This window comes from Spizellomyces punctatus (assembly GCF_000182565.1).
Source record: "Spizellomyces punctatus DAOM BR117 chromosome Unknown supercont1.17, whole genome shotgun sequence".
In the NCBI taxonomy this organism is placed as follows: Eukaryota; Fungi; Chytridiomycota; class Chytridiomycetes; order Spizellomycetales; family Spizellomycetaceae; genus Spizellomyces; species Spizellomyces punctatus.
The window spans coordinates 327,599-351,463 of record NW_015971553.1 but is presented as its reverse complement, the minus strand read 5'-3'; the positions used below and the strand labels follow the sequence as shown (position 1 = coordinate 351,463).

General features: G+C 47.9%; 9 protein-coding genes across 11 annotated transcripts; 6 read left to right on the top strand and 3 right to left on the bottom strand.

Annotated features, from left to right (window-relative positions):
• The first annotated feature begins 33 nt into the window (after positions 1-33).
• SPPG_07769 (uncharacterized protein) lies at positions 34-1,534 on the top strand. The gene is made up of 2 exons (XM_016755928.1): positions 34-806; positions 874-1,534. The coding sequence occupies exons 1-2, from the start codon at positions 434-436 to the stop codon at positions 1,248-1,250; spliced, it is 750 nt and encodes a 249-aa protein (XP_016604989.1). The 5' UTR covers positions 34-433; the 3' UTR covers positions 1,251-1,534.
• On the bottom strand, positions 1,335-3,180 carry SPPG_07768 (uncharacterized protein). The gene is made up of 4 exons (XM_016755927.1): positions 2,587-3,180; positions 2,217-2,521; positions 1,870-2,150; positions 1,335-1,803 (listed from the first exon to the last, which is right to left on the bottom strand). The coding sequence occupies exons 2-4, from the start codon at positions 2,217-2,219 to the stop codon at positions 1,614-1,616; spliced, it is 474 nt and encodes a 157-aa protein (XP_016604988.1). The 5' UTR covers positions 2,220-2,521; positions 2,587-3,180; the 3' UTR covers positions 1,335-1,613.
• Positions 2,456-4,634, top strand: SPPG_09496. 2 transcript variants are annotated; one of them, XM_016757665.1, is made up of 5 exons: positions 2,456-2,990; positions 3,061-3,616; positions 3,688-3,788; positions 3,855-4,289; positions 4,353-4,634. In XM_016757665.1, the coding sequence occupies exons 2-5, from the start codon at positions 3,460-3,462 to the stop codon at positions 4,428-4,430; spliced, it is 771 nt and encodes a 256-aa protein (XP_016604986.1). In that variant the 5' UTR covers positions 2,456-2,990; positions 3,061-3,459; the 3' UTR covers positions 4,431-4,634. The 2 variants fall into 2 exon arrangements, with proteins under 2 accessions (XP_016604986.1, XP_016604987.1); XM_016757664.1 differs by having other exon boundaries at positions 3,688-4,289.
• Positions 4,635-4,721: 87 nt separating this feature from the next.
• On the top strand, positions 4,722-7,755 carry SPPG_09495. 2 transcript variants are annotated; one of them, XM_016757663.1, is made up of 12 exons: positions 4,722-4,825; positions 5,017-5,335; positions 5,403-5,541; positions 5,609-5,644; positions 5,697-5,854; positions 5,941-6,000; positions 6,063-6,339; positions 6,412-6,564; positions 6,627-6,666; positions 6,735-7,006; positions 7,068-7,142; positions 7,213-7,755. In XM_016757663.1, exons 2-12 carry the CDS (start codon positions 5,043-5,045, stop codon positions 7,573-7,575), a joined length of 1,866 nt encoding a protein of 621 aa, XP_016604984.1. In that variant the 5' UTR covers positions 4,722-4,825; positions 5,017-5,042; the 3' UTR covers positions 7,576-7,755. The 2 variants fall into 2 exon arrangements, with proteins under 2 accessions (XP_016604984.1, XP_016604985.1); XM_016757662.1 differs by having other exon boundaries at positions 4,722-4,916.
• Positions 7,756-8,468: 713 nt separating this feature from the next.
• Positions 8,469-11,252, top strand: SPPG_07766 (CCR4-NOT core ubiquitin-protein ligase subunit MOT2; the record flags this gene model as incomplete). The annotated part of the gene is made up of 7 exons (XM_016755926.1): positions 8,469-8,570; positions 8,637-8,749; positions 8,809-9,156; positions 9,216-9,341; positions 9,406-9,513; positions 9,579-10,386; positions 10,458-11,252. The coding sequence occupies 7 exons, from the start codon at positions 8,469-8,471 to the stop codon at positions 11,250-11,252; spliced, it is 2,400 nt and encodes a 799-aa protein (XP_016604983.1).
• A 778-nt stretch (positions 11,253-12,030) lies between these two features.
• On the top strand, positions 12,031-15,267 carry SPPG_07765 (uncharacterized protein; the record flags this gene model as incomplete). The annotated part of the gene is made up of 1 exon (XM_016755925.1): positions 12,031-15,267. The coding sequence occupies one exon, from the start codon at positions 12,031-12,033 to the stop codon at positions 15,265-15,267; it is 3,237 nt and encodes a 1,078-aa protein (XP_016604982.1).
• Positions 15,268-15,567: 300 nt separating this feature from the next.
• SPPG_07764 (uncharacterized protein) lies at positions 15,568-18,537 on the top strand (the record flags this gene model as incomplete). Its single annotated transcript, XM_016755924.1, has 12 exons — positions 15,568-15,622; positions 15,683-15,709; positions 15,773-15,820; positions 15,888-15,897; positions 15,980-16,252; positions 16,316-16,672; positions 16,749-16,884; positions 16,965-17,274; positions 17,342-17,393; positions 17,452-17,582; positions 17,646-18,028; positions 18,094-18,537. 12 exons carry the CDS (start codon positions 15,568-15,570, stop codon positions 18,535-18,537), a joined length of 2,226 nt encoding a protein of 741 aa, XP_016604981.1.
• Positions 18,538-18,554: 17 nt separating this feature from the next.
• Positions 18,555-21,548, bottom strand: SPPG_07763 (uncharacterized protein). The gene is made up of 17 exons (XM_016755923.1): positions 21,380-21,548; positions 21,213-21,313; positions 21,012-21,146; positions 20,830-20,944; positions 20,688-20,770; positions 20,494-20,623; positions 20,327-20,429; positions 20,132-20,264; positions 19,968-20,061; positions 19,714-19,904; positions 19,572-19,655; positions 19,370-19,505; positions 19,225-19,311; positions 19,128-19,145; positions 19,027-19,052; positions 18,864-18,971; positions 18,555-18,808 (listed from the first exon to the last, which is right to left on the bottom strand). The coding sequence occupies exons 1-17, from the start codon at positions 21,516-21,518 to the stop codon at positions 18,671-18,673; spliced, it is 1,821 nt and encodes a 606-aa protein (XP_016604980.1). The 5' UTR covers positions 21,519-21,548; the 3' UTR covers positions 18,555-18,670.
• A 19-nt stretch (positions 21,549-21,567) lies between these two features.
• On the bottom strand, positions 21,568-23,217 carry SPPG_07762 (uncharacterized protein). The gene is made up of 5 exons (XM_016755922.1): positions 22,875-23,217; positions 22,676-22,812; positions 22,489-22,603; positions 22,006-22,436; positions 21,568-21,940 (listed from the first exon to the last, which is right to left on the bottom strand). The coding sequence occupies exons 1-5, from the start codon at positions 23,080-23,082 to the stop codon at positions 21,680-21,682; spliced, it is 1,152 nt and encodes a 383-aa protein (XP_016604979.1). The 5' UTR covers positions 23,083-23,217; the 3' UTR covers positions 21,568-21,679.
• Positions 23,218-23,865: the final 648 nt, after the last annotated feature.

Sequence of the window (23,865 nt, the reverse complement as noted above, 5' to 3'; positions counted from 1 at the left end):
AAGGAGTTTGAACTGTATCCAAGTAAAAATGACGATATTCTCCCCCACCGATTTTCTGTTTTTTGTTTTTGTTAAAAATGCAATCATCAGAAAAAAAAAATTATAATTCATGGTTTTCAAAGAGTGCTTACGACAAGCGTATACGTCGAAGTCACGTAAATCAACACAGGCTCCGAAATGGCTTTTGAAAAAGGATGAATTTATAAAAATGCAGGATTCTCCAAAAAGCCTTCTCGTCCCTGGAAGGAACAAAAGCCAAGATAGTGACTTTTACTCAAAGCCCTTTTCAAGCCCTGCAATTCAACGCAGCAATTGCCTGCTGACAAAAAAGACACCCGGATAGTTTGTCTTTATAAAGACTTGATTCATCACTCTCGATCAGCACTAGCCAATTATCAGCTCCCGTTCTTTGTCACAGATCGCCCAACTCGCAATGCCTCTCTCTCACCCATCGCCTGCGGCCACGATCGCCATGCATCATCATCACAGTATGCATTCTCCGAAACACTTTCATCATATCCCTTCGATCGCAGGCAAGGGATCGACCGCTCGCAAGCAATATGTGCCCCTTCCACAGCCCGTTGCTACATGTTCAGCATTTATTCCGCATCCTCCGTCACCGCCTGTTCGCAGGCGCTCTGATTCGCTATCCAGCGACGTCAGTGTAAGCAGCACGTCAAGCACCGCCACTACCGGGAGCAAAAAAAACAACTACGATGACAGATCTGGCTCAAGCAAACAGCCCAAAAAAGTAAGATTTGTCGAGATGGTGGCAGTCAGAGAAACTTTTTCTTCAGATGAATACGGTATGTTGAAAGCATCTTCAACAATCATCATCTCTCTGGCAGTTGCTAATCATTCTTTTGTTTACAGATCGTAGCACAATCGACGTCTCGCCCCTCACTCGAGAGGACATTGCAGAAGTTTTACAAATCCGTGCTCAAATGCATCAGCATACCCTCGAACTCTACCGACAACGTCATCTCGCTGAAGAGGCACAAGTCCGTGCCTCGCGAAACGCTGACACACCGACCAATGTGGTAGCTGGCTTCTACATCACACCCGTATCGTTCAATCATCCTCAGGCTGCTTCGGCCGCTACCTCCTCCCCATCCCCCGTATCATCTGCCACGGAATGCCACCTCTCCCGAACTCCAAGTTACGTCTCTCGTGACGCAACTCCGTGGCGGCCAGATCCACTGATCGCTCCAAAATTGGATCGATCTCTTGTATACCAACCGTGCTTCTAGCGATACCTCATATACCTCTTCCTGTACCTATATATCCTCATATTTACAAGCCTTCTTGGTGCAACCTTGCGACATTCGGCCAAAGGAACGTGAAAGCAATTGTATATAGTGTAGAAATAGAACGATTCTTGGGCGATGGAATATTTGTTTAAGATCGTCCAATGTACATTTAGGATGAATTCCATAGCTTGCTTTGGGAGGACTGCTTCTTTGCTAAAGAAGAACTCTTGTATTGATAGAGATCTGTAGCAGTTACTCGCAGCTATTCCCAATAAAAAAGAAAAAAAAAAAATCGCTCGTTTGCTATGCAATGGTATACTACACGATATATCCCCTTGCCACCTTCCGTAATTTACCCACTCTTCATGCCCCAGTTGGCTTAGCAACGGGCACTGCTCCTTTAGGCGCAACTTGCTCAAACACTGTCTCGAACGCTAGCTCAGACGGATCTGTCGCTTGGACTTCCATGTGAATGCCGTCTAGCCTTTGACGAAGTGCACGTTTGGAGCAAGCATAGAGCATGCGGGATCGAATCCCTGCAGTCGTAGGTGCCCTGTGCAAATGGTTAACCTTGAGCCGTCCAACGACATGACATCAATAGGTTACCCACGGAACGCACCACATTAAAAATACAAGCTTGCTCCTCACGCCTTCGCCGCCGCAATCGAATTCCATGTCTATGACCGCAAAGCGTCCTTCGTCTATGGGGAACTCTTTTTCAAACTTTTCAAACGTGGCTTTGCCTCCCAACACATCCGCTTCTGTTCGCTCGAGAGCATGATCAACGATTATTTCATCATCCGTCGGGGAAATACGATATGTGATATATGCATATCGACGTCCAAGCTTTAACTCCTCAAATGTAGTGATCGATTCGGAAGGAATGCCCACACCTGAACTCTGTGATGAATGAGTGGTGGTTTGATGCCCACATTTTCACACAATGCCTGTGAGGATAGTCCTTACCATAGCGCTTTACAAATCGACAATGAAACAGAGAGCACAGGTTGCAACGAGTCCTAAGCCTAAATTCCGCCACAAACCTCTGGGCCATTTTAATATGCCATGGCCGGGGGGTGGATTATGCATTGCCATCAGCCTGTTCAGATTCAGACGGATCTTGGCTGACGAGTGGCGCGACTGAGCGTGGATGTGTTTCATTACATCCACCCCAACTGACAAGAAGCTACAACCAAAGTCCACAGCAAGCATTCTTATTTTGCAAGTACGCTTGAGACATGTCCATGCCCTCAGGTTAAGTAGCAATGTATCTGACAAATCTACTGTTAAAAGAGCTGGATGAAAGCACACACCCAAAACAAATGTTGTTCCCTACAAGTATGAAGCTGCAGTACCGATCCTTGGTTCTGATTGTCACCCACGGTGATGGTGTCAACGATCGAAATTCCCTGCATCAAACTTTGTCAAGGCCACAATAAAATATGTAAGTTACGGGGCAAACTGGTACGAAGGCTCTGTATCTCCACCATGGTATGTCAAAACGACGAGCTCTCCCGAAACGCTTCACAAATCCAAGAGTCTCTGCGGACTGGTGACAGAACGTATCAAAAAGCAGCTCCAAGAAGACAGCATACCAGGAACTCGGAGTGCATTGCTTCCAGGCTGTCTAGTCGGACGAGCGCTGCAAAGTGCATCAATGTGGCCGATCTGGATCAGAGGCTTACACAAAGACGCACACACACACGGTATCAGGCACCGTGATCCGGGCGGGAGGGAGAGGCAAGTAGCATGTGTGTAGCGTGTGAGATGTGGCAAGACGAATGTTTTTAATTTCCGATAATAACGATAGGTAAATTATGGGGTGTTCCAAGAAACCCAGCCCTATTCCTCATCTGTTGATGAAATTATAGTCATCAGGTCCAAAGCCTTTTTCCCTTTTCAAGCGGATTGTGTGTCCGATCGTACGGACAAGATGTTTCCCCTGCGAACGTTTCACAATTTGAGGCTCTTCTTTGGATGGGGTGAAAATCTTGTACTTTCCGAAAGAATGGAATTACGGATACAACCACTCATGGTGCCCGCACAGCCCGCGAAAGGTTCGTCCCCTGCCGTCTTGCTTTTTCTTTCAGTTGCCCCATCTTCCCCCCCCCCCTCCGGCATCGTCTTCCAACGCTCGGCTTTCAACCCATTTATATCTGCAAGAACCACGCTATTTACACCTTCCCCCCTGCTGTAAACGGAACCCGCCATGCGCAGCCTTAATTCGCTCATTGCGAGCGTGCTAGCCCTGGTGGCAATCACACAAGTGCGCGCACAGTCTGTTGTTCTTGGCGGTGCTTGTGACCCTACCGTGGACGTATTCGGATGTCAGGGTCGGAATTACATGTCCTGTGATCCGCAGTCCAGTAAGTTGATGGCTGCAATGTCGTTAGATGTGTTATGAAATCCTCACATGTTGACATCTCGCAATTCCTAGAACGATGGATTCTGCAGAACCTTTGCCCAACTGACTGTTTGGGAATTCCTTCATTTGCCGCAAATTGCGGTCGTAACTCTCACGGGATAGAAACGTCGCCAGTGAGTTCCCCCGCTGCTCCCACTTCAACTGCCGGACCCACCCCATCAACGCCTCTTCCTTCCCAGTCCTCCCCCGCGCCTACCTCTTCATCAGATCCAAACGGACAACCAAACGTGGTCCCTACAAACGGTGAAACACCCTTGTCAAACGCAACATCATCGGGATCCTCTCGCTCAGCAGCGGTCATCATTGTCCCAGTCGTCGCCGGTGTGGCTGTGATAGCCGCAGCAGGCGCAGCATTTGTCGTGATACGTAGACGAAGGCAAAAGAACGGGTATCCCTCGAAAGGCACAGAAGCGGCTCACGCGCGTGGTCACGATGAAATGTCCGTGAAGCCTCTCTTTGCACACGGATCTGGAGCACATTTGAACGTTGCGTCTGTGCTAGAAAAGAGGTATACCGTTGCTCATGACTATGAACCTGCTGCAGATGATGAAGTACATTTACGAGTGGGAGATATCGTCCGATTGAGTCTATTGTTTAATGACGGATGGGCAAAGGTGGGTGTTTGATCGGTTTTTTGTGCGTGTGCTTTGAACGAATTGCTAATTCTTTGAACGTAGGGTATCAACGAGACGACAGGTCAACATGGTCTATTACCTTGTGCCTGCATACAAGAAATTACTTCGGCTACCAGATAGCTCTCCCTGTAGTTTTATCGTAGATTTATGTACATTGATCGTCCCATTCAGTTCATAGATGTAATATGCGGAACCTCGTTTCCTTAGTTTGGCAGATACAGTCAAGTTTCCATGATTGAATGCTGGTCAGCTCTGTGTTTGCATACCATCTGGCCAATGTAATAAAGTTAAAATAATTGAATCTTTGGGATAAACCATCCACCGAAGCCATACTGATGAACTAGACTGGATCGGAAACCAGATGGAACCGCAGAAACCGCACTGTAGCTGGTTTGATGAACGAAGGAAGATCGCCTCCCTAGTACACCAAGCAGGCTTTACCAATGCGTGTTGACGGAGACTCATGTCCATCAATGCCGTACTTCTCATAAGTTTCGACGAGCATCTTTATTGAGGTACTTGGTGATTAGTTGTCGTTTGACGCATTTGGTGCGATAGGCACCACCTTGGGCTCGGTGCTGAGTGGGAATCGTTGGAAGACAGAACGTATGGAGATGATTTTGTGCTGCTTCTTATTGTGATCGCCAGGGTATCGCGAGAACTGCCTGAGAAAAAGATGCTAATTTGAACTCTTAACGTTGCCCAGCTCGGCTATATGATAACATTCCTGGCATGATCGGCACCTCTGGACACGATTTACCAACAGGGTCGGGGACCGTACCGCGGCAGGACGAGCCGCGGTCTCAGTCTGACGACGTGCCGACATCAACGACAGCGTCGCAACCTACCTCAGCGTCCGTCCGACCTTCCACTCTTCCCGCTTTGCCGCCTTTGGAACAGCCGCAGCAGCCTTCGTCTCCGACGGGTAGTATCCAAACCGGCCTCTCTCAAACAATCAGTTCAATAAACGATCGTCAGAACCCAAGTATACCTGCTTCGAAGGAGAATTCGAGTTCTTGCCCAAGGTAACAACAGCTCTGGATAGGACTGTCGCGTGCTAGTCGCCGATACTGAGTAGATTTCATGAGATAGCATGACTCGTGATGGCTCGTCCTCCAGATCGGAGAGTCCCAAAGATTATTGCATATTGACGGAAGGGGACTTGCTGTGTTTGCAATCTCAGTGGCCTTTCAGCCGGCACGGAGGCGCGACTTTGGAAAGAATACTTACAGTGAGTATAGGAAATTTCGATGCAGCACCATGTTACGCGTTTCCTAATAATGCTACCAAAACTCTAGGTTCCGAGCAACCTTCATGCACTGACAAAAGATGAGGTAGGCAAGAAAGTCCTCTTTAGCAAAGCTTTTCTGATTTTTACCGGGTTAGCTCGTCGAGCTTATCAAGTACGTCAACTCGGTAAAAGGTTGCCGTATCAGACGAACTGGCCGAAAATGCGATCTCGCCGATCGCTTGCGAAATACTCTATTTCCGCCTCGGTCGCCGATCACAACCTCCTATGCTTCCCGCTCGTCTAATTCATATGGGTAAACTAATGTGTTGTGAACACTTCCACGTGTGACGGTAACGATGCTTACTTTGTGGATGACCATTTTTCAACTCCACCACGCAGCAAGAACGTCCAAAGGACCATAATATATCCCCCCACCGCAGCATTGTTAGAAAACGCCTGGTGAGTATGCCATGAGAACGGCAACAAGATTTCGTTCCTGACTCGGCCGAACTCAATTTTAGGAGTAAACTTCGTAGCTCATACCACATGGAAAATGAGCTTGTCGCAGAAGTCATATCTCGTCAATTTGAGCATCCAAAGAAAGAAGTGGGGACCGCAGAGATGACTATCGATTTTGATAGCTATGACTCCCCTGTATGGAAATCAAGCCTGAAGGATCCTAATTATCGATTCTTGCTTCATATTTTTTCGGACCAAGCTCGGGGATTTCTAACGGAAGCCACTTTACGACGGGTCTTTAAAGTCATGGTGAATGACTTTACCGTTCCAGCATTTATTGTAAGATTCGTGTAAGAAGTATGATTGAGCCAGTACATTTCGTCACTAACGGGCTTGCCTCGTTGATAAAAGGGACACGAAGCCCAGCAGTACTTGGATATCACGGTACAGATGCAGGCCAACATTGCACAGTCCAAATTCAGGATTCATATTACCGGGCCAGCACTCTGGTGGCAAGCTGGTATTGTATCACTAGTCTGCGTTAAGAGTGTGCCACCCGAAGAGGTATCCAATCAGACGTGTATGGCTTTTGGTGGAGAAAGCGCGACTGACAGCGCGATTTTCAGGGTGTGAGTAGAGTTTACGGCCAGACTCTCAAAGCATGGGGTTAGTATTAGTCGATTAAATTTGAACCTTCCTCCGCGTACCATGGCGCTGATCTTTCAATAATGTAGGTGTCGAAGATATACCCATGACGGAATGTCAACCTGGATTTTCTTCATTTCGACGGCTGCATTTTGATTCCCTACAGGTTGCTAGCAGACTGTTTGCGGAGAAAGCCCTCTCGAGACTAGATGATACGAAAAGTATGGGTAGAGATGGCGATGACGACGATATTCAGATGGGGAATCAGATCATCACGTTCAAGTGTCCTTTGACACTAGTAAGGATAAAGGTGCCTGTTAAAAGTAAGAAATGTCGTCACCGACAATGCTTTGATTGCGAGGTAAGCGTAACTCTCTCAATATCCATAAAGGTTGCTAATTGTTCACGGTGCGTTCTGCAAGGCATTCTTGACCCTCAATCAAAACCCTGGCAGCAAATGGAAATGTCCTGTTTGTGGAAAGCCAGTAGACCCTGGGGTGAGTGCAGCAAAAGATTTGATCTAGTTGTTGAGGAGTGGTACTCATTTCGTCCTGTTCCCCATGCCAGGACCTGCTGGTCGACGCACCCTTTGCATGCCTCCTATCAAAATATGCTAATGCAGATCGCTGCATCATCCTACCCAATGGAAACGACACGGCATTTGACGAAACGTCACAGGAAGAGCGGGCACCAGCACAGATCCCACAAGAACGGACACTCAAACGAAAATTAAGCCATCTCGAGGACGATACGGTTATTGAGTTGGGATCTGATAATGAAGCGCAGGGTCGTGAAAAACGGCCAAGGGCAACCTCACCCCCTTGCAGCACCTCAGTCAGCTCCCCCAAAGTCCATGTCCAGATCTTTTCGCCGCAAAAAAAGGTTCCTGGATTACCTGAATGGAGTGGGACGATTATTGAATTAGATTAAAGTAGCGGAAATGTATAATGAGATGGAGGAGGGAAATGGAGGAGGGAATGGGATAGCCTGTTATTGCACATTTCGTGTAGATAGTTTTCATTGTTGCTGATTTCTAACAAGTTCCCGTGAACTTTTGATTTGAAATTATGCAACCCAGCTGAACAAATAAAAGTTACCTTTAGATTCTCATTAGCTTCCTCGTAATAGTACGCAGTTTCACTTGGGCAAGGTTCAGAGGTAATCCCCTCCTGATCTATATTTGTTACATAGGTGGCTGTGATATTCATTTCAACCTGTAATAGTGGCAAAGTTGCAATATTATTGTCATGGTAACTACCTTTTTTGGTGACTGTCGTGGCCCCCGCTCCAACTCACGTGTTACAGACTTTGCTAGTTGTCCCCCCTCCCCCTTTGAGCTTCCTTTTGAAAAAGAACGTCCGGACTTCTGTACTGCGCTGGATTTGTCCCATCGCAAATCTATCTTTTGCGTCACTTTTGAAAACATAGCCACTGGCGCCTAGGACAGCGCTCGTACCCTCTCTTGCATTCTTTCAAGATTAGTGGAGGAGAGTTGGCTTGAGACGGAGCTGATTCCTCACGAATCTGAGGGTGGGAATCTGTCAAAGCTCTCATCAAACTGAAAGGCAGCTACCGTTTTTTGGGATTTTTGCTACTGGAAGACGAGTCTCTTTTTATAAAGAAGGCTGTAGTCACATCCAGGACACGCTTCCTGCAGCAAACTTGGTTGGTATGTATGACCGTCCAGCAAGTGATCGCTGTCAGATGACGACCCTTTCTCCCATCGAAATTTACTGACTTTCCTTTAATTCTTCTTGGATGCTCCAGTTACCTCGCTTTGAATATATCTCCAACATCGACGTCAAATTTGGAATCTTACAGACATGTCGGTGTCCTCGGATGAGGAGGACTTGGATTGTCCCCTCTGTATGGAGGAGATCGACATAACAGATCGATACTTTAAACCTTGTCCTTGCGGTTATCAGGTGAGTTTCGTACAAGTACAGGTGTGGTGAATATACAAGCTAGTATACTCATTTTATCAATTGTAGATTTGTCGGTTTTGTTGGAATCATATCAAAGAGAACTTGAATGGCCTTTGCCCAGCATGTCGTCGACCCTATTCCGAAGACACCGTGGAGTTCCGTCCGGTGCCACCCGAAGAGTAAGCACTTTGTCGTAGCATATTTTAGTCCCTACATGCTGTTGACGTTTCGGATACAGAATTGCACGTATTAAGGCTGCTAAGAAAAAGAAGGAGCGGGAAAGGAAAGAGCAAGATCAAATGTCCAGAAGACATTTGGCCAATGTTCGCATCGTACAAAAGAACTTGGTTTACGTGCTTGGATTGCCACCAAAAATTGCGTCCGAAGACATCTTGCGATCACAAGATTATTTTGGACAGTATGGCAAGATCACTCGTGTGGTGGTCAACCGACGGGCCCATAGCCATACACCTGTTCTCGCTCAAGTACCCAACACTGGAGTGTACATTACCTTTACAAGAAAGGAAGAAGCCGCTCGAGCTATTGAAGCAGTGGATGGAAGTGTTTATGATGGAAAGATCATACGGTATGGTGAAATGGTGAAATGTTTACCTTCGTGCCAGACTCATAGAGATGTTCTTTTAGCGCGACTTACGGCACTACGAAATATTGTGCGTCCTTTTTGAAGAATCAGCCGTGTCAAAACCCAGGATGTCAATTTCTTCATGAGCCTGGAGAAGAGGCGGACTCTTTTGCCAAAGAGGAGCTGAGGTATACCTGCTTGTCTCGGAATTTACAACGCAATTCGCTCTTACTAAGTATTTTTGTGCTCCAGTCGTATGCAACTACGAGAACGGAATCCCAAACCACCACCATTCCCAATAACATTAGGGGGCAAGAAGGAGGAGAAGGAGGAGAGCGCTTTACCTCCAACCGCCAGCTGGTGCGTGATTTCATGTTTGACCGCTCACAAATCGTCGTACTAAGTTTGGTATCCTGCTGTTACAGGGCAAAGCCAGTTGCACGGCCGCAAGGCGCACATCACTACTCAGCGGCAAGTATATCTTCCATGTCGTCGTCAGCATCTGGTCCACCGAGGAGTCCCGAGATGGATATGGACGATGTCTATGATTCGAATCTAGGACCTTTGCGACAGAAATCTTCCTCGCAGTTGGGACAAGTGGCCTCTATTCAGCTCGGTGCTGATCGCAAAGCGAAGGGAAAGAACAAACTAGCAGTGTCTGATCTACCTCCTGGGTTCGCGTCAACTATGGCCAACCAACAGGAGCTGTCCCTACCGGGTACCCCGGAAGTGGAACAAGTAATGGGATCCCGCGCACTCGATGAGTCAGGCGATCAACAAGCTGTAAAGGGATCTTCACCTGGCGTAGTCAAGCGTGCAAGTGAAGAAAATGCTAGTAAGCCAACTTCCCAGGATGAACTGGACGATGCAGTGTCACCTAGCGCTATGGGATTCATCTTACATCCAAAGTACATTGGCCCGTTTGACCCCTTCAGAGAAGATCCGTTAGCTGTCTTTGCGACTATATCGGTACCTTTACAGGAAGAGGGCTCCGGGTTTGGTTCGAATGGGGTATCAAGCTTGGCCATTCCAACGCCAAATGCCGAAGGCGGTAGATTTGATGCATTTCACGAAACCCAGGCTCCACCGAGGTCAAACTCACGCGCGAGCGATAGTGGACAACGCAGTCGATTTGAACGCTTTTTCGGAAATGGGCAAATTTCCGATGCGGATGGTTCATTTGATGCAAGCGACGCCGGTGAGAAACCGAAGGAAGAATCCAAAACCGTTCAGGTAAGTTTCCTGCTGCGTATTGGTCTTTACATGAGAGTGTCTGGCTTAGGGCTTTCGGAATTGCTGTCTAGGAGTCGTTTCGAGCAATGTTCCCAAACGTCAATGTGTCATTTGCAAGTGGGAGTCTGTCTGAAGCCGAGGCCCGGTGGGGTGAAAGCTTCAGTCCTAGCAAGCTAGCTGTCCCAGATGCGTCAGCCGAGGCGTGGTCCCATGGACAGGGGTTCCCTCTGCGTTCTCAGACCCAGCAAATGGCGTTCCAAGGGGGCCTGCGCGGCGTTGCTGGACAGCAGCAGTATGGATCTAGCAATTCGCTTGCAATGCGTCAGCAAGAACAATTACTCCATCAGCAGCAGTACCTTTCCTCTCTTTCGCATAATCAGCAAGTACAGCCACACCTTCTAAGCCAACTTCAACAGCTTCGCTTGGCTCAGATGCAGCAACAGCAACAGCATTTCGCTGGTGTTCCCCACAGCTTGCACCCACATCAGCAACCTCAAGATGAACTAATTGGTCAGCTCCTTAGAGATGCCCAGTTACGAGAGACTCACATTCGCCAAGACCAAATCCGTGAGCTTCAGATGCGCGCTGCTGCCGGTGCAGGGCAGAGCAGAGGGGAAGTATCATTTCGGGACCCGGCAATAATGTCGGTCAAACTGAATAATCCTACTGCTGGCGGTGCTGCCCCTGGGTTTGAAGGGCGCACAAGACCTAGAACTTTTGAGGGTGTTGCCCCAAGTCAAGGCCAATCGCTTGATTACCAGCAAGAGTGGCCGTCACCTCCTGGAACTTCTGCACTCGGACCCGGTTATGTCACTAATGGTGAGTACTACCCCTCCCGATTACGTCGGGACTACCGAAATGGATGATGGGTACGGTTATACAAGAGCAGCCAGTTTGCTGCGTCACTGAAATGTCCTATCGGTCCCATCCTTACCGGCAGGAGTACCGTTTTGGATGGGATTCAATGAATGAGGAGCGCTATATCTCAAGAAATGTGGTGTCTGTGATATCTTCATTTTTCGAGCGAGCGGAAGCATATCATTGTGGCGCTGCTTGTAATATTTGCGTAGTATTTGTAGATAACGCCGTTTATTAATGGAAAGATTGGTTTTTGGTTTTGCATACCTTATTAATCCTTCCTCCTTCATTTTATGCTCCCTCTCTCCCATATCTGGATCTGAATCCACGAATCGCTGTCGCCATCAAATGCAACCTTTTTGGCATGCGGAATAAGTAAGGTTTGGAGAGTGGGGCGGCAGCATCTCTGCGAGCGAAGGAGATCATGCGCGAGGATTTGATTCGTCAGTACCTTCGCGAAAGGGAAGTCCGACAGGAGCATCTCCGGGAGAGGCAACGGGAACAGGATCGGCGCGACTTGGTAGCCGAGCGGGTCGCCGCGATGATGGCGAGGGCGGAACCCCCGGGAATGAATGGCGGAATGAGGAGGAATTACAGCTAGTCACGCGACTAGGAGGGGGTGGATGGCAGGCGGAGGAAAATACGGAGGATACCAGTGCGTTGGACGCAGCCGCGTCGTCAGAAAAAAGGAATTTGGATGGGAAAGGAGAAGGTAAATGGGACGTTGGAACGAAAGGACCTGGAATTATTGCACCACCTATATGGAAACAAAAGAGCAGCAACTTTATGGTAAGAAAGACTGGACCGCAGTCTGGTCCGGGCATTGATGGGGAACGCGATGGAGACGACCATCAGCAATCTGGCTCTGTGGACGTGCTGCGCTCACCAAGGACGCCAAACCTGTCTCAAGCGGTCATAGAGGGCGCTGATAGTGGTGGAAGTAGTGCGACACAAAGTCGGCCGCAAACTCCTGTCATGCCGTCCGGAACACCGCCACCGAAGATCAGTAGCCCAACACCAAGGCGCGTCTTAACGATCACTCCGGCCAAGAAGCCTCCACAGAGTGCAGTAAACGTACCAGTTGGTACATTCTCTGAGGCAGCAAAGGACAGCGAGCGAAGGGATGCAACGGCAACACCTAATATTCCCGATCGTGATCAGGCTCAAGCGGGGAAGGACAAAAGGGAACGAAATGGAACTGCATTGTCTGTGGGCATCATTTCGGCGCAAGCTAATGAGAAGGACGGAAAAGTAAGAGACGCGCGGAGGAAGGCTTCGAAGATAGATTCGAAGGTGTCATCGGCAAGCGAAAAAATGAGCGAGAAAGCCGCCGAAAAGGAAACCGAGAAAGAAGCCTATACGTCACTCGAGCAGGAAGAAATTACGACCGAAAAGGGTAGACCATTGACACCTCTGAGCAGCCCGAAGATGAGGAAAAAGAGATCGAAGACCAAGGTCGACGATGCAGCAGGGACGCAAGTGGTCACGGTCACTGGAGCGGCCAAAGACAAGGACGTGGTGGATCATATTCCCACCCCCCCTCCAGTGGAACCCGAGGTCGAAGCAATAGTAAGTAGGAAGACCAAAAAGCGGAAAGAGAAGAAGGTTGCGGTACGCCAGGCTCCAAAGCATGTACCGTTGCAGGCGCGATTGTCAGAGACACAGTCTCAACCTCTGGAATCATCTCCTGCGGCCTCCCAAAGTGCGAACATTATTCCAAATGGCTTGAAAGAGAAGTTGGAAACCCTCGGGCTGGACTTTGACAGAGTGCCCTCTACCCGTGCCGCAAACAATTTGGGAAATTTATCCAGCAAGTTGACCGAAGGTTCCAATCTAGTCGAAAGTTCAAAGCCGCAAAAGAAGCAGCAGCAGGCCGCTAGTCTGGATCGAAGGGTGCCGGCTAGCCAACCGCCGCCCCCTCGTCGTGATATTAGCGTACCACGGAAGCCATCACGTTGCCAAACTCAGCGCCACGCCGGTGAGGTGGATATAACCTCGTTTTTGACTTCGCATAATGCTGCAACAGGAGAGGTTGACTTGCAAATCGATTCGGAGGCTCTGGCGAATGCTCTGAATCAACTTGGAGCTGGCTATGGGTACTCTTCATACACAGTAGACCATGCGGGAGAGAATGGTCATGTCAATGTCCGCATTGATGTACAGGGGAAAACCGAAGCTCCAGCAGGAGGAAAAGAAGGTAAATCAACCCCTGGCCATACTTGCACTCCTGAAGCCACTGCTAGCTTCGATTTGAGCACTTTGGGTATCAATATCGGCCAGCTTGACCAGCTAGCTGCAAACCTTGGAAGCTTTTCCTTTGGGGGCGCCGAACCCGCTCACGCGAATAACTCGTGTGGCGATGGGACCGTGAACGTCAATGTTAACGGCGTGGCGATGAACATCGATGCAAATGCATTCATTGATCAAGCTTTAGAGGGACTGGCTACGACAGCGGCATTTCTGTACGAAGGACTTGAAGCGCAGGTCGAAAAAGTGCGTCGCGAGGAGGAAGTGAAATCTAAAAGCAAGACAAAGGGTAAGGGCGAAGTCGGTGGCCCTAAGAGCAGTATGCAGCGTGTTTCGGAACAGGTCACCAAGCTCGAGGAGTATGCTGCGAAGCTACAGAACAAGTTTCGAAACGGCTTGGATCCTGCTGGTGAATCCACAGCCTCTTCAACAGAGCACGGAGTCCCAGGGGCGACAGTATGTGGCAAGAAACTCAAAAAGGCCAAGGGTTTGGGGTCTTCCAGTGGCACAGGAGCCGGCACACGGTATACTGCGACCTTTACCGTTAGCTCTGGGTCAAGCGCCAGAGACACACCGATAGATCAGACATCCCCAATTTCGGAGATGTTTGGGGTTGGACTCAACCCAGCCACTGCCGGTTGGACGACGGAAGACTGGAAAGCGAAATGCCGCAGCGTGGAGATCGTGATGAAGCGAGTTCGCGAAGCCCGTGAAATGCGTAGACGTCAGAGGGAAGAAGAACCTGGCACTGGCACAGCGGCTGATGGTTCTAGCCAAGGGCTGAATATGTTAGACGCTTTATCGCAGGCGGCCATTGGCGCTATCAATGGATTGGACCATGGCCTGGAATCGGATCATGACGAGTATCCTTCCAATGGTGATATCGATTATGGAAATATTGGGGACGATGAGCAAAGTGTCACGTCGTCTGGGTTCGCAACCCCTTCTGCTACGGAGGCCTCCAGTCCACCCACGGATGCACAAAATCTTTTCGAGAACAATCATATTCAACGCCTGCTTGAGACCGTCCGAATATTGGTGTCTACAGGGGAGATGCTTGTTAACGCGCCCAGTACAGCGATGATGGCCAATACGTCCGACTCCACCCAACCCTTGCACGGCCTGAAGAAGAAGAAGAAAAGGAGCAGCTCTCCTCAACCGCCGCAAACATATAGTAACTATGGCCAGGGCCAAGAATTGGACGCTTCCTCTGGGGTTGGAGTACTGGTTGACGAGCATGGTCGTCCCATGGATGCTACATTGATGGATGTCAACGGTCGTGGTCGTGGTCGTATCGAGCTGACCAATGTTGTCGCATATAATAGTCAAGGAGAGTTAGCTCCAATCGTATTCGATCCAGCGCCTCTTCTCGCAGCCGTGGCTAGCGGTGCCGTCGCTCCAGGTGTACCTATTCCGTGGGAGGTGTTTGGTTTGAGAGGCCCACCTCCGTCATGGCAGGGTCAGTCAACTGAACACCCACATTCAGCAGGAGTGCCGATGGATGTAGAAATCTTGGAGCGAGAGTTGGAAGTATCGCGGCGCGAAGAACAGGAGCTTGAAAAGCGGTTGGTCGAGGTAGTGCGTAGGAATGGGCAATGGCAAACTGAGGTAGCGAAAGTTCTTGAACTGGAGGTTAATGTCTCGGATGCCTATCAGGTGGAAGTCTTACATGAGCAATACGAGGATGCAGTAGAATTTGATGCGGACGAAGAGTTTGCTGAAGGGGCCGAGCAAATCGCTTGTTCTCATGGCGTGCCAATGATCGGAACACGGTGAAGTCTGGAAAACCATATTGTTGGGACGTCTTTTGTGTAAAAAGGTGCTGTAGTGAAACTGGGTTCGCTTCTGGCGAAGCAAATGTATTATTTGTATTCTATCAATTTGTATTATTCGATTCTTGGTATCTGTCAATAAATAACAACTGTAAAATTCATCATTTCAAATGACACACAGATCCATTTTGGTTGTATACTTGATTGGATTCACATATAACCGATTGTCAAACCAAGGCCTAGATTCGATTCAATCAATTGGCCTGCCGTCGGTTGCTCGTAATGGGCTACATTTTCGAACACAATGGTGGGAGGAGGACCTGCGGTATGGTGTGAGACACGGCAAGAGCTGTGTGAAGGTGAGGTCTCATTCCAGAATTGCTAAAAACTGTCGACGGTGTTGCTTACTGTTATGTTAGGTACTTGGTATTTCAAGGCGTATCAGAGTGAGTTTGTACAGCAATACACTAGAAGGTGTACTATATAGTGACCGTTCCGCCGAACAACAGGCGGTGTGTACCACAGGGGCGGGGTAGTCCAGGGATACATGATTGATGGTATGTGTATACTCTCCCCTTATTCAAAATGCTTGGAAGATGGACTTGCGAAACATCTTTTGAGCAGGTTTCCCAGGGTAATTCTTGTTTGCACTGTCTCGACTCTTTGGCCCCGTTATCCTCGCACGTCTGAAAAAGGGTGACATTAACACTTGGTAGACAACGAGATGCCTGGAGCGAAAGGGTGTTTATCTCTCATGGGGGAGGAAAGAACGACCCTTTGCGACAACGGCACTCGGTTCGATTTGAGGATCCCATGAGAAAGGAAGATCTCGGGGAAGCTACTCTTCGGGCGTCTCAGGAGGAATCGGACAGGTCCATCCGAGTACTAATGAATACATGGAGAGAGAAGAGACCTTTCGTAGTGGTTATGGGATCTGAATATACCTTGGCAGGATTTCAAGCGTCGTACCGTTACTGCGTGTTAGGATGGTAATTTCCTACATAGCTAGATTTGTATTTGTCATTCATCTGATCAACTCTCTTTTTCGAAAGGTATGTTATTACGCAGACATGGGCGGAAAAAGAATTTCCTAGTGTACTCCCGCAGGAACCCAACGCCCCGGATTACTTTCTCCGATACAAGTTTGCATTCCAATTTCTACCGAGAAACACTATAAAGCCTTGGTTCATGACAGAAGAGTGCGTCCGACCATCTACACGGCATACCTATAATTGTGCCTTGTGCGGGAAAGACTCGCCAAAGGTGTATACCGCTGGAATATGTCTCATACCTGACTGCGAGAGATTTTGGAAGATCCAAGATGGGGAATACTGGTCCGATGCCCACGAACTTGAAATTGACCCCGAGTTCCTTTGTCCTGTTCAACTTGACAGTGATCTTGAGACCTTGTAAGCACCCAATCAAATAACTTGTCTATTTCGGTGGCTCCGGCGACTCACCCTAGCAACACTCTAATGAGCACAGGATCCCGGAGAGTATCATACCCCCTCCACCTCCTCTCAATATTGAGAGGTTCACACCATGTGCGCTGTGGTGTCGCCGGTGTGGACGAATAACCTGTCGTGAGATTTGGGACAAGTGGATATGTGCTTCGTGCGGGGTAATCATTTTGAATGCAGAACACTAGGCTAGCTGGTGAACAACTGAGGGTTATCCTGCCTTTACTGTCCCCGGATATAGTATTTGAAAACCTATCCGAATACCCCCGTTCCGTGCGCCACTCTTTCATCCACTTCAACACAATGGAAAGATCATTTGGGATGTCTCGCTGCTGCTCGAGACTCGGGCATAAAGCGCTATGTGGACGTCATTGATCAAGGGATCTGCCGAGGACTGATTCGGGCTACGTACGTGTTGCCTACAGGCGGGCGAATAGAGCATATACTGGCGGACCCACACCATAAGCTTGCAAAGATTGGAAGCACTATATTCGAGCAATATCAAACTGGTGTTGTACCTTTGCGTCGATGGCGGTTCTCTGCACACAGAGGTGATTCAATCCCTTGTGCAGCATAACGCTGGACGACGATGAGACGCTAACTCTCCTTGTTGTTCAGTAAAAGGTTTTCTGACACAAAACTTCTCTCATAATGCTGGTGAAGCCTATCGGTAATACGGCAATACCATTCTGCGCTTCAGTAAGCCTGTAATTAATGCGCCCCTGCAGCCACGCCATCTCTATGCCGTACTCCCACTTTGGGTCAGCACCAGAGCCAGTGCGACGTGCTCGATCTATTCTTCAAGCTGTTTCTCCTCACACGCAAATCAATGAGCTGCTTAGTATATTTTACATGGACGGTAAGTACATTTGTTCTCAAGTGGATCCTGCTAGCACCCTGTTTATCGACTTGCCTAACGCAGGTCAGAAGATGTCATGGCATGATGATGGAGAAAAGGAAGTGCAGGGTCCCATTATTGGCTGGAGTCTGGGAAGTGACTCGATAATGCGCTTCCGGCGCAAAATGAAGAAGAAGAAGTGCATTTTCGATATTGGGCGCGCAAAGGCGGCAAAACAACGCCGTTCAGCGCGTCCGCAGGAGAATCGCCTCGACAGTAAGCCAGTTCAGACTGAATCCATGGAGCCAATCCAGAAGAAACAGTCAGAACAATCCACAGCAAATATAGAAAACTCCTTGCATACTATTAGCGGGCCAGTTTCTGCGAAAATTGACGAGGGTGAGACGCATATTCCACGAAAAACCGTATTAAAACTCGTTACCCGCCATGGGGATTTAGTCATTATGGTGAGTACCCCCCGGGTGAAATGCACAAATACAATCGGTTGCGCCTGACAAACCCGTATAACTAGTACGGGAAAGCGGTTCAAACACATTATGAACACGCGGTAGAGCCTCAAGGTCTTCGATTATGCGTCACTGGTCGGACACTGCGAACGCTTACTCCGCTGTCTGATGAGGCTTATCCAGCAGACCCGCCTTGGTCTACCTCTCCAGGGAGTGTTCCTCTGGACTTGAACCTTCCCAAAGAGGGGCAGCCGCAAAGTATAGATGACAATATTTTGGGCGCAGCAAGACTAATGCGACTGGCAGATCCCCTGTGGAACTCATGCTCACCTCTGGACATGGAATTCGATGAGATTTTTGCCCAGTCGGATTATGAGCCTGATATAAGCAGCAGCGACAGTGAGCGACATGATTCCGTATTGGATTCCGAGACCAGTGATCTCGAAAGGAGATTTACTTGTGCGGGACTATTGATGAGGATATCTCGTTCGTTGACCGTAGACAATTAAACCACCGACTCTCCAGATTTGTAGTAGTGTACAGCAACACATATGCGTTCTCATTCATATAAATTGTCCTGACAGCATTTTCTCTATCAAAATTCATTTCAATTGCTATAATGTATCATGTTGAGTCCCTCCCTCATTTATCCTTTTTGCTTTCCTTCTCATTGGTCTTGGAAGATGCAGCAGGTGAAGTCTTGCCATTCTTGCCTGCTGGCTCCTCCTCCTCGGCCTCAGACTCCTCTTCGTCATCGGCCCCTTCTTCACCGACTTGTCCCTGCATAATGCATGTTAACGACCTCAAAAGAAAGAAGCGTATCGATTCCACTCACAAATTCATTTCTACGTCGCTTATCTTCAGGGTATATCCATTTTTGATATAGGTACACCAAAAAGATGACATCGTCTCGTAAACATGCCAATCGATGAAGAGTCGGCATCTGCAAACAAATGTTTGAATGCCAGAGTGGATAACTAGCGTCTTCCAAGACAAACCTTTATTACGAATGCAAACAGGTCATCTAATGAAGACACGCAAGGTTAATCTTTGCTCTAATGCATTTCATTTCATAATGGTACCGCCGGCTAGAACATACCTACGAAGGTGTTCAGTGCTAGAAGTGGATTTGTAAGAGAGTAAATTACCACATGCTCATCTCTGGAAAGCCAATCAGCGTATCCTCTCAAGCGCACCTTTGTACATGAATGTTTTCCAGGGCATATGCGCCACCGACTTCAATTTATAGTTGATGAACAATTGCGGAGTCATAGTAATGAATCCTGTCATCAATTAGGATGCAAATTACGTTGACCAGCGTAGCGATAACACTTGACCTACCAAATGCGTAGACGAACCCAACCAAAGTTCCCAGAACATAGGAATACCAACTCTTATGCTCCTGGTAAAGAAGCGAATATACGGCATAACCCGCCAAGCAGGGATAAAGCGCATACGAAAGGTACTTGAAAGCCAGCTGAAATGACGGGGATGTCAAATCATTAGTCATTCGACACTGAGCTGAATCGCACGGATACCCCACCTCATCGTACTCTTGAGTTTTCGATACTAATTTCGAAGGTTTCACCCGATCGATAAACTCCACAAAGGGGAACGTGTCCTTGCGCTTTATTTTGGGAATTAGGGACAAGGTCATTCGACAAATATATACAGTAACTCCTTACCCGCACAATCACCGTCTTTTGAATCTTCCATGCTTCAATTAACAATCCCACTCCAGATGAAATAACAACCATCCACGAAGTCTCGTTATCCAAAAGATACAAGAAAATGACCGTTTGGAAGAATACATTGAGGACAATCGTACGGAAAGATAGTCCCTCCATGTTTTTACGCTTTTGCCAGAATTGAATATCTAAAACGATGTACAATGAGGTTCGGTGGACTAAGTGGGTGCATGGGACACGAGATTCCATACCGTTTTTGAAAGCAAGAAAGTCGAAGGCGCTATGTAGAAGAGACACAACCATCGTTACACCCAGAAGAATCGGGTTCGTCTCCAGGAACATGCGCTACAGACATAAAATGTTAGCAGGGACGAAGTTCAAAGGAGCCGCCTTGGACTGGAATGCAGTGGCTTACCTTCATTTCATCTGTTTCAGAGGAAGCAACGCCCATCATAGTATTCTGCATACGGAAGGACTCTTCGAACTGTGTATACATCTGATACTTCCACCAGGCCATTGGGGAGTACGATAATGACACGTTTAATGTTCTGTAGCAACCGCTGGTGCGTCAGATAGGCAGTCCAGCTGAGTGTAAAGGCTGCCTGCTTACTTGACAGTTGTGTTGATTGGACTCAGCTGATCGCTCAGCATCCAGAAGTCATTCACATAAAATACGGGAAAGTAATGTTTGCCTTCGTGCGTCGTTCGAACATCTAAAATACATGGGCTTATCAGTCCATTGTCCGGTATATATGAACCGTATCGAAAAATGCTTACTTCGCATCAGCTGTGGTGGAGTTGCAGCAGGTATGGGATCTTTAGAGTTAATGATGCTGATCGTCACATTAGGCCACCAGTACGATATAATTGTCGTTTCTTCATTCGTATTGTCATCCTCTTCCTGCAGCTGAGAAGGCAATAAATGTTACGATTCTTTGCATACCTTGTATCAGAACTGGGGGAAAACGCACCTCTTGAACATCAGCATCTTCAGCTTTGGAAACCAGGCTTTTCATCTTCTTCACTTTCTTTTTCGGCATGTACCTCGTGAGCTCTGCCGGTGAAGTCCAGTTATCTACTTATGAACTTTACGCAGTGCTGCTGGCATCTTACGTTTTCGGTAATACAATGTAGATTCCTCGTCAAACGTTTGATCCTTACGATCCGGTGAATGACCGGACACCGTCAGAAATATATGGGCATATAAACTGCCGTTGTTTTGCACACTCTATTTGTCCGAATATGAGATAGTCAGGTTTATGAATACCACCATCATTCAACAATATCCTATTCACCTCCGGCGCATCAATCTGCAGATCCTTTCGTCGCTCCTCCCAGTCTCCGTAGACTATGTTGCTTTCTTTCCATATCAAGTTTGCCTGTTCGAGGCTTGACAGGTATTCATTCTCTGCAAGAAATACATGCAGGTCCTATTAAAACAGTGTGAGTGAACTTGGCTGCTGATCTTGGTTAACGATACAAGCATTCTAACGGACCGTCGACCTTCCGTACTCCCATAAAGGAAGTAAAGCGTTGGGAACACCTTTCCCATTTGGCGTCGTCGCAGGCACAGGTTGATTGGATCCTCTAAACGAAGCTTTTTTGTTGCCCGTTAGTGAATTGATTTCTAAACACCTCAAGAACTACAAAAATAAGTACTCACAAGCGAAGAAATTCACGACCCAGTATATCAGCACTATGCGTCCTACGGACTGGATGATTGACATAACCCCTCCCCCATTCTGTTGTTGGCCTGGCGCTTGACCCTGTTGGGTCCCAGCAGGTGGTTGTGTATCGGCCATTATGGGCTATACACGCTGCAATACAATAGCTGCAACCATTACGTTTGTTACGGTGAACTCATGGAAGCGTGGGTTGGCATGTCAACAAGAGGCAGCCGCCGTGCGCAGTAACGCTATTATCTACAAATGATTTACAATAATCACGGCTATACATAAAGCTGCTATCTAGGAGTCCACCAGGATCCGGTCGCAACTCCCCCAAGACTCAACCTAGGTGGTGTTTCAGGAACTACTCTATCTCTCTGACTACGAACAACGGCATCATCCATCATGGTTGACTCCCCAGACTCTGAATCTACATCCTCCTCCGCTTCTCTTTTTCCAGCTTCAATCAATCCCAAGTCCGGGACAGAGGGGGACCTGAGCTTCTCGCGGCGACGCTCCTTGCGAGAGAAAGCAAATAAGAGGCAAACACCACCAACCTTTAATGAAGTAAATTAGTAACCAAATCGATCGACTGAGTGCTGGATTGAGGAGGAATACTTACGATGACTAAAAATCCTAACCCAACTGTTGCTCCTGCCACCGCACTTTCTACCGCAAATTCCCTAAATAGAATAGCGCTACCGACTAACGTTGCGGTGGTGAAGCAAACATAATATGTTGGGGTCACAATAGCAGTTGCAAAGACGTTCAATGCCACATTTAGCGTATGAATTTGCAACGCGCCCGAGAGTATGATGAATCCGATCAATAAGTACAAGCGCCAATCCCGCAAAAGAGCGGGGGCATCGGCCGGATTCGAGACAGTATATACAATAGCAGAACCCAGACCCTGAGTTGCTAAGACGACGAAAGCGCCAACGAGAGAACAGACGGCAATCGGTATGATAGGATGTTTGAGTCCCCATCGTGGGGATAGGTAAAATATTAGAACACAGACAACCAGCACGTTGATGCCGCACCAGATCAAAAAGCCTAAAACCGAGGTCAATATTTTGCCATTGCGCTGCATGCTATATCTACGCACCTGGAGTCAAGACGTTATTGAAAAAGCTGGCCAGTGTAGTGGTAGAGCTTCCCGCGGGTGCGTGCAAGACAAGAATGGTAGCCCCAAGAACACAATGAAAGCAGCCTATTTTTGCCTATTAAAGAGGAAGAGCACAGCAAACTGAGTAAGGGCGTGCGAATAATAATAGCGACGAGATACCGCTTACTGAAAAGGACAGGCGCTCCTTGAGGATCAAGGATGAGAGGATCGCACTAATAACCACCGAAAGAGCTCCGAGGGGTGTTACAAGCACTGCTGGGGAGAAGGCATACGCCGCCATATTGCAAATTTCCCCAACAAGCACTAAAAACGAGACGTGTTATCTCGGCACACTAGCACCCTCATATTTTGTACAAGTCACTTACTCATTATCATGCCAGTCCACCACATGACGCTTTTAAGATAGGCGTGACCTTCGCCGGGTCGGTTGCCAGAATATGTGTTCGCATTGAGAAGACCCTTCTTCTTGATAACAAAAGACACGCCAATGAAGAGGGCCGATGTCAACGCCAATGTAATGCCCACTACTTTATGCCATGGTGGGGCAGTGGGAGAGGCAGTCCCCCCCGCCATTCCAGTGTACGCTGTCGGTTGATGGGGTCCGTGATGAAAGCGTTAACTTGGACAAAAAAACTGAAACAAGATGATAGTTGGCAAGTGCGAAATTTGGGCGATTCGCCCCCACCATTCTCATAGCTAAGCCACGGGTAATACGTCAGCCACTTCACGGCGATCGACCTCCGCCATTATTGCCTACTCAAAATTATCCTTTACAATACAGTTTCCAGTTGGTGGCATGATATTCCAACCCATCTGCTGTTCGCCAATGATATTAGCAACAGTGTCAAGTTCAAAGGAATAATGTCACTTGCTCGCAACAAGATTGGTTCTCATCTTACTTTGACCTAGTCAACCCAGTTTGCAAAGCCAGGGCTCGCTCTGGTGCTATGTGCAGTGGCCACAACTATACTTGTCGCGCTATATGAGAGCTGCACTGTGCTTTCGGTGTAGATAATTCATATTCTTGAAACAATCCTGTAGAAGACAGTTGTGTAGACGATCATGATTTATATTACCACAGCAGTTCACTTGGGCTGAACGACATTTGTTAATACCCTATTCCTATCTGTGATCATTTCTGACTCATTTGTTTACTTTCATGTGGATATATTAAATCCGATTTGAATCAGTTTGGATCCAATCAATGGGAGAAGCTTGCCCGCGTCGAGCTTCTGACAGCTTTTGACATGAGCCTCAACCACTTGTCCTTGAAGCACTCGTCAAAGATAGTTATTCCAATGGGTTCTTCCCCACACTAGCTGGCTCAGAAATTGCCTTAGAAAAATTGTGCTAACG

What these genes read in the sequence shown, in the direction of transcription:
- SPPG_07769 (XM_016755928.1), top strand. Translation starts at nt 434, where the DNA reads ATGCCTCTCTCTCACCCATCGCCTGCGGCCACGATCGCCATGCATCAT. An exon ending in TTTTTCTTCAGATGAATACG is followed by an intron (nt 807 to 873) that starts GTATGTTGAAAG and finishes TTTTGTTTACAG; the next exon opens with ATCGTAGCACAATCGACGTC.
- SPPG_07768 (XM_016755927.1), bottom strand. An exon ending in AAGCTTGTATTTTTAATGTG is followed by an intron (nt 1,804 to 1,869) that starts GTGCGTTCCGTG and finishes CCATTTGCACAG; the next exon opens with GGCACCTACGACTGCAGGGA.
- SPPG_09496 (XM_016757664.1), top strand. Translation starts at nt 3,460, where the DNA reads ATGCGCAGCCTTAATTCGCTCATTGCGAGCGTGCTAGCCCTGGTGGCA. An exon ending in GTCCTGTGATCCGCAGTCCA is followed by an intron (nt 3,617 to 3,687) that starts GTAAGTTGATGG and finishes CGCAATTCCTAG; the next exon opens with AACGATGGATTCTGCAGAAC. An exon ending in TTAATGACGGATGGGCAAAG is followed by an intron (nt 4,290 to 4,352) that starts GTGGGTGTTTGA and finishes CTTTGAACGTAG; the next exon opens with GGTATCAACGAGACGACAGG.
- SPPG_09495 (XM_016757663.1), top strand. Translation starts at nt 5,043, where the DNA reads ATGATCGGCACCTCTGGACACGATTTACCAACAGGGTCGGGGACCGTA. An exon ending in CTTTGGAAAGAATACTTACA is followed by an intron (nt 5,542 to 5,608) that starts GTGAGTATAGGA and finishes CCAAAACTCTAG; the next exon opens with GTTCCGAGCAACCTTCATGC. An exon ending in GACAATGCTTTGATTGCGAG is followed by an intron (nt 7,007 to 7,067) that starts GTAAGCGTAACT and finishes GCGTTCTGCAAG; the next exon opens with GCATTCTTGACCCTCAATCA.
- SPPG_07763 (XM_016755923.1), bottom strand. Translation starts at nt 21,518, where the DNA reads ATGGCCGATACACAACCACCTGCTGGGACCCAACAGGGTCAAGCGCCA. An exon ending in CCAATCAACACAACTGTCAA is followed by an intron (nt 20,265 to 20,326) that starts GTAAGCAGGCAG and finishes CGGTTGCTACAG; the next exon opens with AACATTAAACGTGTCATTAT. An exon ending in CTTTCTTGCTTTCAAAAACG is followed by an intron (nt 19,905 to 19,967) that starts GTATGGAATCTC and finishes ACATCGTTTTAG; the next exon opens with ATATTCAATTCTGGCAAAAG.
- SPPG_07762 (XM_016755922.1), bottom strand. Translation starts at nt 23,082, where the DNA reads ATGGCGGGGGGGACTGCCTCTCCCACTGCCCCACCATGGCATAAAGTA. An exon ending in GTGGACTGGCATGATAATGA is followed by an intron (nt 22,813 to 22,874) that starts GTAAGTGACTTG and finishes TCTCGTTTTTAG; the next exon opens with TGCTTGTTGGGGAAATTTGC. An exon ending in CAATAACGTCTTGACTCCAG is followed by an intron (nt 22,437 to 22,488) that starts GTGCGTAGATAT and finishes CCTCGGTTTTAG; the next exon opens with GCTTTTTGATCTGGTGCGGC.